Genomic DNA, 15999 nt, shown 5'->3' on the forward strand with positions numbered 1-15999 from the left:
GGTGGCTTCTCTTGTTGCAGAGCACGGGCTCTAGGTGTGCGGGCTTCAGCAGGCTCTAGAGCCCAGGCTTAGTAGTTGTGGCGCACGGGCTTAGTTGCTCCGCAGCATGTGCTATCTTCCTAGACCAGGGCTCGAACGCGTGTTCCCTGCATTGGCAGGCAGATTCTTAACCACTGCGCCACCAGGGAAATCCCGAGAGGCTGTATTTTTTTAAAATGAAAATATAGTCATATATACTTGTGAAAAAAGAAAAACTAAAAAAATAAGCAAAGAGTCAGTGCTCCCCAGGGTTCTATAGTCTTCAGACCAACCCTTATTTTCTGTTTTCATTCTGTATACTTTCCCTGTGTGGCCTCTGAAAACCCATCAGCTACTACCTTCATGATTTCTACTTGGAATCTCAAACTGTACATGTCTAAAACTAGGATCATTGTTTTTTTACCCCATCCAGATCTTTTTTTTTTTTAAATTCTTATATTGGTAAATAAGAATTCACCACTACTTAGCCAAGGCAGAAACAAGAGTCATCTTTTTATTACTTCCTGAACTAATATAGATTCAGATTCCTTCTTTTTAAATTTTTATTTGTTTATGTTATTTTTTTTTTTGGCCACGCTACCCAGCTTGTGGGATCCTAGTTCCCCAACCAGGGATCGAACCCGGGCCCCCCCGCAGTAGAAGCGCAGAGTCCCAACCACTGGACTGCTTGATTCCTGATTCCTTCTCTGAAATGTCTTGGTTTGAGCCTTTATACTTTTTCTTAATCTGAATTTTAAATAAACTCCTACAAAGGTCTCACTTTCTCTAATCTTCCCTACCCCCTATATTTTCTGTACAGTTACCAGAATCTGCCAGCCTAAAACAGAAAGCTGATCATGTCAATTTCTTAAAAATCCTTCAGGTGTACACACACTTAAAGAATCTCCCCTACAACATTTATACTAATTACAAAGGAAAAAATAATAACTCTTAGAGTAGAGAAACCTGACAGACAGCACTTAACCAAAGGGTCAGAGTTAGTATCACCAGGAACAGTACAAATCAACATTATGTGCTCCTGATATGATGCATTGAGAACACGATGCCACTTCCTTGCTATTTTTGCCCAAAATGAAACCTGAATTTAATCATGAGGAAACATCAGACAAATCCAAATTGAGAGACATTCTCATATACCTGGTGTGTATTCTTAAAAATGTCAAATTTATGAAAGACAAAAAAGATTTAGTAACTTTTTCAGTTAAACGATTAAAGAAGCTTGACAATTCAGTGCATAACATAATTCAGCATAATCTTGAATGTTCTTTTGCTAAAGGAGATTATTGGGACAGTTGGAAAAATTGGAAAAAAGGTTTGTAAATATAGTATTACATCAATGTTAATTTCCTGATTTTCATAATCTTACTATCAATATATAAAATAATGTTCTTTTTAGGAAATACAGTACACAGTAAAGTTATTTAGGGTTAAAAGCATCAAGTCTACAGTTTACTCTTAAGCAGTTCAGAAAATTTTTATCCATCTATCAGTGTATATATATAGCAATGATAAAATAAATGTGGTTAAATGTTAACATTTAGGGAGTCTGTATGAAGGATATATGGGATCTTTGTAAGTCTGAAATTGTCAGGATAAAAAATTAAACCCTGTAAATTTATGTCAACAAAAATCCTTCAGGTGCTCCCATAGCTTTCAGATTAATTCTAATCCTAGTGTCCTAGCGCCTTCATTAGTCCTAATTTAAACTATCCCTCTCCAAACTTCTAATGCTGTATGCTGTCTCTTTGTTGTTGTTTGAGCCAGGATTCTTTTGGCTGTAAGATACAGAAGTGCAGGGACTTCCCCCCTGGTCCAGTGGTTACGGCTCCGTGCTCCCAATACAGGGGGCCTGGGTTCGATCCCCAGTCAAGGAACTAGATCCCGCATGCCGCAACTAAGAGTCCACACGCTGCAACTAAAAGATCCTGCATGCCGCAACTAAAGATACTGCACACGGCAACGAAGATCCCGCTTGCCACAACTAAGACCCGGTGCAGCCAAATAAATAAAATTTTAAAAGGTACAGAAGCCCAACTCAAAGCTTAAGCAAAAAGAGGATACACAGGGCTTCCCTGGTGGCGCAGTGGATGAGAGTCCGCCTGCCAATGCAGGGGACACAGGTTCGTGCCCCAGTCCGCGAAGATCCCACATGCCGCGGTGCGGCTGGCCCCGTGAGCCATGGCCACTGAGCGTGCGCGTCCGGAGCCTGCTCCGCAATGGGAGAGGCCACAACAATGAGAGGCCCGCGTACCGAGAAAAAACAAACAAAAAAAAGAGGTGTCTTGCAGAAGCCAAAGATAGGAAGGCAACTGGGTCTTGGGAACAAACCAGTCACTCTGAAGCCTCAGGACTTTCCAGCTCTCATCCAGGCCTTTCTCACTGTGTCTGTTTCAGTCTTTTCTTTCCTTCTGTAGATTTGTCTTCCTCAGTCCACATGACAGGCAAAGAAAGACCAACTCATCTTTCTTGGTATCAAGCTCAAATTCTCAGAGATAGGATCCATTGGCCCTGCTTGGGTTGCATGCTCACCCTTGTCCCAGTCAGCTGCTGCCTAGGTTAAAGTCTCACAGTACTAGTGAGGCAGCTTCTCCTGGAGCCATGTGGATGAAAGAGAAAGGGAGTAGAATTCCTAAAGTGAACAACGCCATGGTCTGCACTACAGCTCTCAATAGTGGAGGTCCACAGGACAGTGACACTGGACTGCTCTTGGCTGTCTTACCACTGTCCTCATTGTTCAGTTCAGTGAGTTGCAACAAGGAGAATCACAAGGGGCCTTAGTTCTGGGTTTCACATTTCACTTTATGATGTCTTTAATATTACCCTTCATGTACTCACTCTAATCCATTACTGTTGATGGATTATTCAAGGGAATGTTGGCATAGGAACAGAAGGTCAAAGGTCTGAGGAGAGACAAATAGATGGATATCCCTATTTTAGAGGAAGATAGCCAGACCAAGGTGGTTTAGAGTGACAATTTCAGGGGGATTGTTAGTAAGCCCAAGGCCCTGAACTTAGGCCCTAGAGATGGAGGAACAAGAATACAGAGAAGTGGTGGTGATGGAGGTCAGTGTAATTGTAGCAGTGTCATTGGGTATCGTTGTTCCTATACAAAATGGGTAAAGAAAAATAAGTGGTTCCAAAGTGAGCCTTGTGATTTCTTGTCTCCATTAGCCTACATTAATCAGGATTTTTGTCAGTTTAAAGAGATAAAAACCCAGCTCAAACCAGCCTAAACATAATAGGGAATTTACTGACTCATGTAACTTATGTTCAGAAAATGATTGTGGCGTCAGGCATGGCTGAATCCAGGCCCTCAAATGATTTCACCTGAATTTGATTTCTCAGCTCTGCTTTCTTCATTATGGCATCATTTTTTTTTTTTTGGCCATGCTGTGTGACATGTGGGATTTTAGTTCCCCGACCAGAGATTGAACCCATGCCCCCTGCAGTGGAAGCGCAGAGCCCTAACCACTGGACCACCAGGGAATTCCCAATTATGGCGTCATTCTGTAAGTAGGCTGTCCTCATTAATGGCAGAGATGGCCACTGACCACTCTGAATTGTACATCCTACCGCTATGCAAACACCATGAGAGTTCCAGTAGAAGTCCCAGGCATCTCTCTCACTGTCCTAGGTTGGGTCACATGTCCACTAGGAAACAGGTTCTGATTCCTGAAGGAAAATTGTGATGCTGTTTACAGAAAATGGGATGTTAGGTAGGCAAAATACATGTCCACTGTACTCTGCTGGGAAACTTCCAGTTAAAGCAACATTTAATCACACCAAACATTTTACTGTTTTGTAAAGAACTGTGCTTGGTGCTAAATTGGATGTAGCACTTGAGTTCCTACTCTTAAGGAATTTTTAATCAAGTAGTAGAAATTAGATATGTACATAAATAGGGAATTCCCTGGCAGTCCAGTGGTTAGGACTCCGCACTTCCACTGCAGGTGGCACGGGTTGGATTCCTGGCTGGGGAACAAAGATGCTGTGTGGCTTGGCCAAAAAAAAAAAAAAAAATGTATACCTAAATAATGGTTACTCTTGTGTATTGAGCGCCTAGTATGTGCCAGCAGGCATTGTGCTAAATGTTTTATATGTATTGTTTCTTTGAGGGCAACTCTGTGAGAGTCACTTCTGTTGTTACTTATACCAGTGTTATCTGTTTAAAAAGCCATGCAGGGCTTCCCTGGTGGCGCAGTGGTTGAGAGTCCGCCCGCCGATGCAGGGGACACGGGTTCGTGCCCCGGTCCAGGAGGATCCCACATGCTGCGGAGCGTCTGGGCCCGTGAGCCATGGCCACTGAGCCTGCGCGTCTGGAGCCTGTGCTCCACAACGGGAGAGGCCACAACAGTGAGAGGCCCACGTACTGCAAAAAAAACAAAAAAGCCATGCAGGCTTAGGAAGTATACGTAAGCCTGCCCAAGGTCACACAGCTAATGAGTAGTAGAACCGGGCATCTAAATCCAGTCAGTCTTGACTCAGTCCAGTGCTGTACTTTAGCTTGCACTTGACCTATCAAGGCCTCTCTGCATCCATCCCATTCCCCACCCTTTTATTTATTTATTTATTTTTAAATTTTATTTATTTATTTTTAATTTTTGGCATGCCACGAAGCTTGTGGGATCTTGGTTCCCTGACCAAGGATCAAACCTGGGCCGTGGCACTGGACCACCAGGGAAATCCCTCACTCCCCACCCTTTTAAATTGAACAGCCTGATTCTGAATTCCTGAGAACTACATGATTGACTCAGCTCATTTTTTTCAGGACATCACAGCTGATGGCTGGTCTGCAGATTGTCTGCCCTTATATCAGGTACCCATCCTTGCTCCAATTAGCCCACTGGCTGGATGTCCACAGGGGAATTTCACTTACTGTTCAGTGATGTCTTGTTTGGGTTTGACCCTTAGGAGCCCAAAGAAGGGGCATGGCAGCCTCGCTGCTCTTTGAGTCTTTGTTCTCCTGAACTTCCCTCCCATCACCACCACCTAAATTCAGACTCTCACTACTTCTCTCCTGCCTAGATGTTCTTCCTGTCTCTAATCTCACCCCTGTTTACAGAGTGATTCTAAAAAAGAACTTTTATCACATCATTCCTTTTAAGTGTTTCAGTGGCTCCCCATAGCCTTCAGGGTAAAGTCCAAACTCCTTACATAAGACTTCTCATGGCCTGGCCCTTACTTGCCTTTCCAGCCTTGTATTTTGACACTCCCTCTCTTGCACCCCTCAGATCGAACTTTTTCTGAACCACTTACAGTTGCCTGAACTCATCATATCCCCTCTTACCTTTTTTTTAAAAATATTTATTTTAATTAATTTATTTATTTTTGGCTATGTCGAGTCTTAGTTGCAGCACATGGACTCTTTAGTTGTGGCACGCAGGCCCCTCCTTGCGGCATGCAGGCTTCTCTCTAGTTGTGGCGTGTGGGCTTCAGAGCATGTGGGCTCTCTAGTTGTGGCACGCGGGCTCAGTAGTTGCGGCACGGGGTTAGTTGCCCCAGGGCACATGGGATCTTAGTTCCCGGACCAGGGATCGAACCTGCGTTCCCTGCATTGAAAGGGGGATTCCTAAGCACTGGACCGCCAGGGAAGTTCCCTTCTGGGCTCTTAATATGCTCTTTCATGTGCCTAAAACCCTAATGCCCCACCCTGCCCTGGCTCCCCCCGCCCCCCACACACAACCTAGCTAACTTCTTGCTCGTCCCACTGGTGTCCTGGAAAACTTCTCAGCCTCCCTCTCCTTTCGGCCTGGGTCAGGTATCCACATCTCTTGGCCTCATAGTGCCCTGTGCTCACCCTAAAAGCATTTATCACTTCTTTTTTTTTTTTTTTTTTTTTTTTTTCGGTACGCGGGCCTCTCACTGCCGTGGCCTCTCCCGTTGCGGAGCACAGGCTCCGGACGCACAGGCCCAGCCCCTCCGCGGCATGTGGGATCCTCCCGGACCGGGGCACGAACCCGCGTCACCTGCATCGGCAGGCGGACTCTCAACCACTGCGCCACCAGGGAAGCCTATCACTTCATATTTTAAGTGTATATTTATATAAAATCTTTTCCCATTAGAATTAAATTTCTTGAGTCAGCTCCCCCCCCACCCAAATGACTGTCACATAGTAAGCTCTCAGCAAATATTTATCGGACAAATGAACGAATCTTGGCAATGAGATCAAGTTGGCACATATCTGTAATCATCTGAACTGGCCTCTTTTTTCCTCTGTTGTTCATTCCAGGACCTGGGTTTCAGTGATGAGACATGGGGTATGATGTAACCCGTTTCCAGGGGGATGTTGACGAAGACCTTATCTGTCCTATTTGCAGTGGAGTCTTGGAGGAGCCAGTCCAGGTGAGTCGGTCTGATGGCAGGTTTGGTGGGGCAGTAGATGGCAGTGGAGCTAGTACAAAATATTCAGGGACTTCCCTGGTGGTGCAGTGGTTAAGAATCCGCCTGCCAATGCAGGGGACACGGGTTTGATCCCTGGTCTGGCAAGATCCCACATGCTGCAGAGCATCTAAGCCTGTGCGCCACAACTACTGAGCCTGCGTTCTACAGCCCGCGAGCCACAACTACTGAGCCCACATGCTGCAACTACTGAAGCCCACGCGCCTAGAGCCTGTGCTCCACAACAAAAGAAGCCACCGCAATGAGAAGCCCATGCACACAACCAAGAGTAGCCCCTGCTCTCTGCAACTAGAGAAAGCCTGTGCACAGCAACGAAGACCCAACGCAGCCAAAAATAGATAAATAAATGAATTTATATATATGAAAAGAAAAACATAATTGGAACATTTGGAAATTTAAAAAATATATATTCATAGGAAATGGGGCCACTGTGTTCAGGTCCCCCTTCCCCCACTCCCCGCACTCCTGACACACACAGAATAGAGGTTTGGTGCAAAGGAGCAGTGGCCGCTACAAGAGGAATAGGGCCTTCCAGAGTCTGTCGAGAGGTGGACATCACAGAAGTACAGTGGTTCAGATTTTCTTCAGAGGTCACTGTGAGACTTGTGTGCTGTAAAATGGTCAACTGTTTCTGTCCTCTTGACAGTAGTTTGGTAGCTTCTTTTTCTCTTCAGGGGCTCTGACTAGGTTCCATCTTCCTACCCATGACTGAACTCCTGGACTCTTCTAATAAGTTCTCTCTCCATTTTCATGATACAGTGTTTCAGGTAATCAGCCGGTCTTCCTGCGGGCCTGCGTACTGTTTAACAAATCGCAGGTGGGGAACTGTGTGAATTGACCTAGTTTCTTCCTGGGATTTACTGAAAAAAAAAAAGTTTTTGATGCAGCCATGTACTCTGCATTTTGATATGAAAGCTGCCACCTTCACTAGGTCATTTCTCTACTGGCTTTGCCAGACCAGAGATAATTGTATCTTCCTGGGGCAGGTATGAGGAGAAGCTCATGATTACCAGGCAAGTATAATGAGTGAGATGAATTCTTAACCGTTGTATTCATGGGACACCATTCTGCACGGTCCTTATTGCCTATACTCTGTAAATACCAATTAATCCTCTGCCGCTCCTGGCTAGCTGGAGATAATCCCATTTTCCAAACCAGGACACCAGTTAGTGAGGTCGCATGACCCTTCCCCCACTCACTGCTAATACCACTCCCTGGGGCTCCCCTTGATTCTTGGAGTTTATTCTTACTCTCCAGTTTTCAACTACCCAAAGGAGAACAGATGCCTGAGCTGAATGAAAATCAGACTGCATTCCAGTGGCAGCTAGCCCTGGACCATTAGAAGCAGATTGGCTGGGTGTGGAGCAAGCTCTCCTGGTGGTGTCAAGAGGTCATGGGATATGTCAGTTCCCTCCCCACCCTGGCAGGGCCTTGTCTGTTTTCTAGCACTATCATTTGAGGTGAGTCACATGTGGAGAAGTCAGTGGCAGTTGGTGACTAAGGCAGAAGCTCCCCCCCTCCCACCCGGACTCAGGCTTTACCTTCTGAGGAGCAGGCCAGGTTCCAGACACATTTCCAAGGGTAGAAAGCCTCTGCTAGGGATGCTGATTTCCCTACATCATATTTATTTATTTTTTGAATAGATAATAAATTCATATGGTTCAGAAGTCAAAACAGTATAAAAAGATATATGGTGAAAAAAAAAAAAAGAGATATGGTGAACAGTCTTGCATCCATCTTTGTCCCAGTCCACCTAATCCCCCCATATATAACCATTTTTACTAGTTTATTTGGTATCCTTCCAGTGTGTGTGTGGGCAGATAGAAGCAAGTATGAATGTATATGTATATTTGCCTACCTTTCTTACACAAAAGGTACCGCATTCTATATACTTCTGCAGAGGTGGCAGGTTTAGATAGGAAGGTCACCAAAGAGGTTCAGTTGAGCTGAGATCTGAATGATAAGGGGCCATTCTGGCAAAGGGGAGCAGCAAAAGCAAGAGACAGGAATGAGCAGGGTGTGGACAGGGAACAGAGAGAAAGCCAGAATGGCTGAAGTCAGTGCTGGGAGCATGATGTGAGGTGAGGAGAGGCCAGAGGCACAGGGCCAGATCAAACAATTTTATAAGTCCTGAGCAGGAGTTTGGATTTATTTTAAGTGTAATCGGAAACCATTGTAAAATTTTAAGCATGATCTAGTTTGCCTTTTTAAACAATCACAGCTGCTGAATGTAGGATGGATTATAAAGAGGCAAGGTAGAAGTAGGAAAACCAGTTAGAAGACATAATAATATAGATGAGAGATGATCGTTTGAACTGGATTAGCGGCAGTACAGACGGGGAAAAGTAGACAAACAGGATTTTTTTTTGGAGAGAGGGCCTATAAGATTTTGAAAAGAATCAAATATGTCTTTATGTGAAAAATAAAAATGTACTGACAGTTGGATTAATGATATTGAGAATGACTTCTTTCCTTATGAAGCCTTTCTGTGTTACAGTCTTTGGTGTCTGTGAGCATCTTGAAGGCAGAAACTGTCTGTTTTTTTTTATCTTAAGCACGTAGCAAAATGTTTGGGACATAATAAGTGCTCGAGTCATTCATCCATGCATCAACATCTAGTGAGTGCCTACTGTGTTTGTCCCATGCTGGAGGCCAGATTGTATCTCCACAGAGGCCAGAGAGTCCTCTCTCTTTGCATTATCAAGGAAGTAGGCTGAAATATGATCTTTGTGAAACTGAAAAGAATGTGATTCTACAAAAATCTAGTCCTGTTTTGGAGGGTAGCCCTGGTCATTGGGACTCAGGGCAACGCCTCAGGTTGGGCCTCATAAAATAAGAACTTGGGGGAGTTCCCTGGTGGTCTAGTGGTTAAGGAATCAGCACTTTCACTGCTGTGGCTCACGTTCAATCCCTGGTCGGGGAACTGATATCCCGCAAGCCACTTGGTGTGGCCAAAAAAAAATTTTTTTTGAACTTTTGCCAGTAAATCTCTGCCCCCGCCTCCTCTCTACTTATCCCTCAAGACCCATATCAGATTCTGTCCTGTCCATAAATACCTGCCCTGATTGACCTAGACTGGAAAGATCTCACCCTCCTCTGGATTTCTTTGGCAATTATTGAGTATGTAATCCAGTTGGCAATTAATGTTGACTACTGGGCCTCCCTGGTGGCGCACTGGTTGAGAGTCCGCCTGCCAATGCAGGGGACACGGGTTCGTGCCCTGGTCTGGGAAGATCCCACATGTCGCGGAGCGGCTGGGCCTGTGAGCCATGGCCGCTGAGCCTGCGTGTCCGGAGCCTGTGCTCCGCAACGCGAGAGGCCACGCCAGTGAGAGGCCTGCGTACCGCAAAAAAAAAAAAAAAAAAAAAAATTGACTACCTTATGTCCTCTCTCTCATTGTCCTGGAATATTATTTATATCTCTTACTGTTATATAACTTTTTACTTGTTTGTCTTATGTCACAATCCATTTGGACTATTGGGCACAGGAAACATATCTGAAGCCTGTCCGCCACAATGCCTTGCCCATAGTAGATCTATATTTTGCTGTGACCCCAGGGACCTCTGGTCCTAGAAGCTGCGCAGAGGCTTGATTGGCTTTGCGGAGTTAATCGTACCCAGGCTCTTAGCTCCTGCTAATTCTCTTGTGCCCCTTTTGCGCTGCTCTCCCGTCTAGGCGCCTCACTGCGAGCATGCTTTCTGCAACGCCTGCATCACCCAGTGGTTCTCTCAGCAGCAGACGTGTCCGGTGGACCGGAGTGTTGTGACGGTCGCCCACCTGCGCCCAGTACCTCGGATCATGCGGAACATGTTGTCAAAGCTGCAGATCGCCTGCGACAACGCTGTGTTTGGCTGCAGTGCTATTGTCCGGCTTGACAACCTCATGTCTCACCTCAGTGACTGTGAGCACAACCCAAAACGGCCTGTGACCTGTGAACAGGGCTGTGGGTAAGATTCCTGCCCTTCTTCCGCCCACACAGATAAGGGCCTTCCCGTTTATACCCCTGTCTCTGGATCCCCTGCTCGCTAGCTGAAGAGGTCTCCTGCAGGCAAGGAGTGTTCCTGGCCCCCCTGGCTCCCTGCTCCAAGATCTCACCCGTGCTGCTTTCCGAGCTACGATCTTTTTGCTCTTGCTTTAATGAAAGAAGGGAGACAGCAATTCAGCAATCTCTGTGATACCACTAAAGACTGATATACTTTATTCCTCCCTTTCATCCAGTACTACTTTTCTCTTTGTCAGATTGACTGCTCTAATATCCAGGCTTCTCATATTCCCTGTTGTCCTATTTTTTCTTTCTTTGGGGTGTGAAATATTTGATTAAATACTGATAGCTAGGGCTGTGAATCTAGGGCTTCTCAGAAGGAATGAGTGCACAGGCAGAATCTGTAGGAGGAAAGGAGAGCCACGTGGGAGATGAAACACTGTCTTAGACAGGGAAAGAGGCCCAGAGGAAGTAGACAGCAAAGGGACAAGGGAGAGCTGGGGAGAAGGAAATGAAGGCAATAAGCAAGAGGGCGCCTGAATGTTGGAAATGAATGAATGTTAGTCATTTCAGGTAGGAAAAAGCCCTCTCAGCAGTTATCTGCCTTTGCTCACATGTCCCATTAATGCTCCTATCCTGTTCTTTTCCCACCCTGGGTGGCAGCCTGGAGATGCCCAAAGATGAGCTGCCAAACCACAACTGCATTAAGCACCTGCGCTCAGTGGTACAGCAGCAGCAGACACGAATTGCAGAGCTGGAAAAGACCTCAGCAGAACACAAACACCAGCTGGCAGAGCAGGTAGGGCGCAGAGAACACAGGGCAGCACATGTCTTTCACATGCAGATAACCTCGCGCCCGTGGCCTGTGGGTGGCAGGCGTGGATGTGAGCGGCAGATCTGTGCGTGCGCTTGAGAGCCTGGTCAGTGGATACTCTGCCTGTGCATAGCAGTGAATCAGGCTGGAGCTCTTCTTGCTTCCCTTCATCCCATCAGTGGCATTCATTTACTTAACATTTATCAAATGCCTTCCCTTGAAGGCACTATGCTAAGCACTGGGGATACAGCTGGGAATGATACAGTCGTATCCCTGTCTTCATGAAGCTTCCACTCTGGTTGTTCCTCAGATCTCTCCATTTCCCTCATTCTCAGACAAACTTTTGTCTCTCATCTACTGTCTGTCTTAGCCATTATCCCTTGTTCTCCTCCCCCCCCCCACAGAAACGAGACATCCAGCTTCTCAAGGCGTACATGCGTGCAATTCGCAGTGTCAACCCCAACCTTCAGAGCCTGGAGGAGACGATTGAGTACAACGAGATCCTAGAGTGAGTGTCACTCAGGACGTGGAGTCATTCATCCCACGTCCTGGCACTGAGCCCTGGGGGGAGGGTAAGAAGAGGCCTGGGCTGGGGCCACTGCTTCTCAGGTGTTGGGATGAAGAACAGGGCCAGAGGAGGAGGCGATAACCTTCAACCCTAGCAGAGGATCTCATATTCTTTTGGGTGGTTGGAAGGGAAAGCTTACCCAAGAGTTAGATGGGTACCCACATGTACAAAGCCCTGTATTAAAGGCTGTGGGAGTGCTAGGAAGACCAAAAAGAGAAGATATTGTCCCTGACTTCAGGGAGCTTACAGTTCAGAGAAGAAGAGAGTACAAATCCAGGAAAGTGATCTAAAATACAGCAAAAACAAGTGAAGTAAACAAGCAAAGTCTAAGATCCCTTTCAGTTCTGGAGTTCTGCATAGTTCATAGACTAAACTGTGAGTCAGTCTGTATAGTGCAAATAGTGCTGCGAGGGACACAGTATAGAGGAATAATTGCTTCATTCAGTACACATTTGTTGAGCACTTACTACATGCCAGGCACCATGTGCTAAGTATTGGGATTTTTAAGAAAAATAACAGGAACCCTACTCTCGTGGAGTTTAATCTGGTGAGTAACATGTGGTGACACTCGGATGGGACCAACTAGGGAAAGATCTGGAGTTTCTGAACTAATGATGGAAGGAAAGAAGGAGGAATCGAGTTAGGTTGAGTGCAGAGCAGGCAGTCGTTCCTATTAGGAGAAAAGCCAATGCAGAGAAAGGGGACGAGCTGGACTGACCACCTCCAAATCCCTCCACACAGGTGGGTGAACTCCCTGCAGCCGGCACGAGTGACCCGCTGGGGAGGGATGATCTCCACCCCAGATGCTGTACTCCAGGCTGTAATCAAGCGCTCCCTGGTGGAGAGTGGCTGTCCTGCGTCTATTGTCAACGAGCTGATCGAAAATGCCCATGAGCGTAGCTGGCCCCAGGGTCTGGCCACACTAGAGACAAGACAGATGAACCGGCGTTACTATGAGAACTACGTGGCCAAGCGCATCCCTGGCAAGCAGGCTGTCGTCGTGATGGCCTGTGAGAACCAGCACATGGGTGATGACATGGTGCAGGAGCCAGGGCTTGTCATGATATTTGCGCATGGCGTGGAAGAGATATAGGAGATCTCGACGGGCTATCTGGAAGAGATGAAAATCAGAAAATCCTGTCACTCCAGCAGCGGGGCCCTGAGTCCTCCCCACTTTCCTTAATTCCGTGGCTAACGCTAGAGCCACACATCTCCCTGCTCTTCTGCCACTGAAGAGGGCCCCAGGGCACTCTGCTCAGGCTTTCAGGTGGGAAACCCAGATTCCCTCCATTTGCCTAATTTCTTCCCCTAAAATGTCTGTATATTTTCCATCTGGTTGGGAAAGTCCCCACCTCTATTTCTGTTTTCCTGCCTAGGGTCCTGGTTCCAGATGTTTTCAGAAAGCACAAAGATACTCATTTTCTCTAGAGGATCAGGATGGAGTGAGGCATCTCTAACTGTTCCCCTCCTCCAAAACCAGGGAATCCAGAGCAGGCAGGCCTTTGACTCTCTAAACAGCATTTAGGGGGTGGCTCTGGGGAGCAGACATCCTAAAGAAATGGTAAGGATGGAACAAAACCCTAGAAATAATGAGGCCAGTAGACCATCGCTGGTGGCCCTTAGGGGAAGACTGGACCTCTGTGCCAAGCAATACCCTGTTCAGCCCACCTTAAAGGTGTGGGCTCCCGCCGGGTCTGCAGGTGTGCAGGTGGGGATGCCGAAAATTTCCAGATGAGCTCTTCTTTCCTACACTTTCTCACGATTAGGGAATGACAGGGTTGGGGTGAGGGGTTAGTCCATTGGGGTGAATATGCTCAGCAGGAAGCAGCTCTCTGGCTTTTGCTGAAATTGGTAGGCACTGCCTCTGGCACAGGCCATAATAGTTCCATAGACTCCTCTCTCTCAGCCCTGTGATTGTAACTAGTTATTTTGATAATTTTCTTTGGCCATTGTTTGTTTATATTTCACTCCCTCCCTCACAGTTTTTCTTTTTTAAGAATGGCCTGATTATGGCTACCCCACTTTTCCAGCCCAGCCACATTGTTGGCAATTTAATTTATTTACTTTTTTTTTTTAAGAAAGGAAAAAGAAAAAAAAATTTACAAAACTTAAAACTTTTCTTTTGCTGTTCCTATTGTGGGGATCTTTGGATAGGGTGGGACGGGGATGGGGTCTGTCTTATGTTTTTCCTTTTCAGCACAACCTTTGGCTTTAATATAGGAAAGGCTAAGGGAGTCCTTGGCTGAACTGAAGTCTGCCCCAGTCCTCCATAACCCATCTGAGATGAGGAGCTTCCTCTATTCCAGTGATGGATGTGACAGTCCCGCATCAATGGCTGTGCCCTCTGGAGAACTTTGCTCCCAGCCCATCTAGGGTCTCACTGTAAAACTCTGGACTTCGAGTATTAATTTTGAAGAAATCCTGCCCGCCACTCCCCCCAACACCCGGTTTCCTTGGAGATATATATATAGCTGGGTTCTAAGCTTCATCAGGCAAGATGGGATAGAAATTATGTCTCTGAGTACAGGCTGTGCTGTCTCACCCATACCCCCTTAGGACTTCAGCTGCATTTCGGGATGCCCAGGGCATTCCTTAATCCCTGGGGTGACTAGCAGAGTTAGAGAAGGGGAGGAATAGTGGGTATGATTATCGCGATATGCAGGTGGAAGTGGGGCTGGAGAGAGAGGCCATAAAGCTGCTCTTTTTGGAGCTTTTTTCCAGGCCAGCTTGCGGTAGGTCTGGGTAGCTGGGTCATGGCTCCACTGGAACTGTGGGGAGGAGGGAATACAGCTTGAAGGGGGTGAGGAACAGTCATATGTTCCAGCTCCAGGACATTGTGCTCAGGAATTTGAAAACGCTGCTATACTTAGTCTGGTTACTACATTTCTTCCATTCCCCTCTGCCCCTGCCTGCCTTACCCAGGCCCATACCCTCCTGTTGTCACCCTAAGATGGAGCCAGGAAGCTCAGTTAAGGCTTCCCTACCCTTTGCACTAGTGTCTCTGCAGGTTGCTAGTTGTGTTATATATGTGCTGTTCCATGGTGTTGACTGCACTAATAATAAATCTTTTACTCAACTCTCTCAATTCTTAATTCACATCACTCCCCTCATGAAGGTTCTCGTCTGCTTTGGCCTTTCTCTCACCTTAATTCCCCTGACTTCTTCCTTGCTTTGTAACCTACTCTTGTCTTAGAACTAACCTCTGTTTTAGGAGGAGTTCTATCTGGGAGGAGTGTGCACCTCATATCTTCTTTGCCTTGTGTACCCTCCTACATCCTTCCCTCCTGACTCCTGTTCTGCACAGCTGAAGCACTCTCACCTGTCATCTGAATTGTGCTCTTTTCAGGGTTTACCTTTGCTCCAAATCCATGTCTTCCCTATGTGTTCTGGGATTTGGGGACATTTTCTATAGACGATATCCAAGTACCTTTCCCCCTTGTCCCACAAACACCTTTGCTTTGGAATCTGGGATTCCATTGAAGGCAGGGAAGCCTCCACCCCCAGTGTCTCCTAACCAAGAAAGTACACAGGAGGAAAGGAACCTGGAATGACTGCACCTGCTGTGGTTGTCAAATCTTGATAAACCCTTTTGTAGGCATTTGCTGCCACCTCCCTATCATGAGAAAAAAACTCTTTTACCACAGTGTACCATATTATAAATTTGTTGAGCATTTATCGTGCACCTAACACAAATCTAATAGCACTCTAGATACTTTAGTGGCGCCAAAAAGAAAAGCATAAGGACATTCCTGTGCCCACTGAATTTACTACACTTTCATACATACGAGGTCTGATTAGAAGATACTGATGAACGTATCACAGTATAGAGCACAAGTGGCAATATATGTACTCTAATGAGACCGGTAGTGCTTGTTTTTTTTTTTTTAAGCTTCAAAATTACTTTTAGAACCTGCTGCTCATTCTTTTGAATGTCATGAATGATGCCAAATCTTCCTTTTAAGGTAGATTTGTTTTTTTGGAAACAGTATTCATTGAATATCTATTCGCCAAGAACTCACTAGGGTGGGGCTGGGGGGGGGTGGTTCATGTAGCCAAATGGCACCTACCTTCAAAGAACTTACTCCCTAATTGAGATGAGTGTATAAGAAGACATCATAAATGTGGGAAGTGGATCTTACCACAAGCAATATGTGAGCAGAGGGAAGATAAAGCCACTGATTCTGATAGGTTCCAGGA

General features: G+C 46.1%; 1 protein-coding gene across 3 annotated transcripts in view; it reads left to right on the forward strand.

Annotated features, from left to right (window-relative positions):
- RNF41 (ring finger protein 41) overlaps positions 1–14878 on the forward strand; it is a 26323-nt gene extending 11445 nt beyond the window's left edge. For 2 of the 3 annotated variants that reach the window (XM_060165874.1, XM_060165876.1), the window contains exons 3-7: positions 6269–6381; positions 10114–10385; positions 11084–11219; positions 11639–11742; positions 12544–14878. In XM_060165874.1, the coding sequence (XP_060021857.1) occupies positions 6292–6381; positions 10114–10385; positions 11084–11219; positions 11639–11742; positions 12544–12895 (954 nt within the window). In that variant the 5' untranslated portion in view covers positions 6269–6291 and the 3' untranslated portion in view covers positions 12896–14878. Of the gene's footprint in view, positions 1–4807; positions 4856–6268; positions 6382–10113; positions 10386–11083; positions 11220–11638; positions 11743–12543 lie in introns of all 3 variants that reach the window. The other variant, XM_060165875.1, reaches the window with a different exon arrangement.
- The last annotated feature ends 1121 nt before the right edge of the window (positions 14879–15999 follow it).

Source organism: Lagenorhynchus albirostris, chromosome 11, assembly GCF_949774975.1.
Source record: "Lagenorhynchus albirostris chromosome 11, mLagAlb1.1, whole genome shotgun sequence".
Lineage (NCBI taxonomy): Eukaryota > Metazoa > Chordata > Mammalia > Artiodactyla > Delphinidae > Lagenorhynchus > Lagenorhynchus albirostris.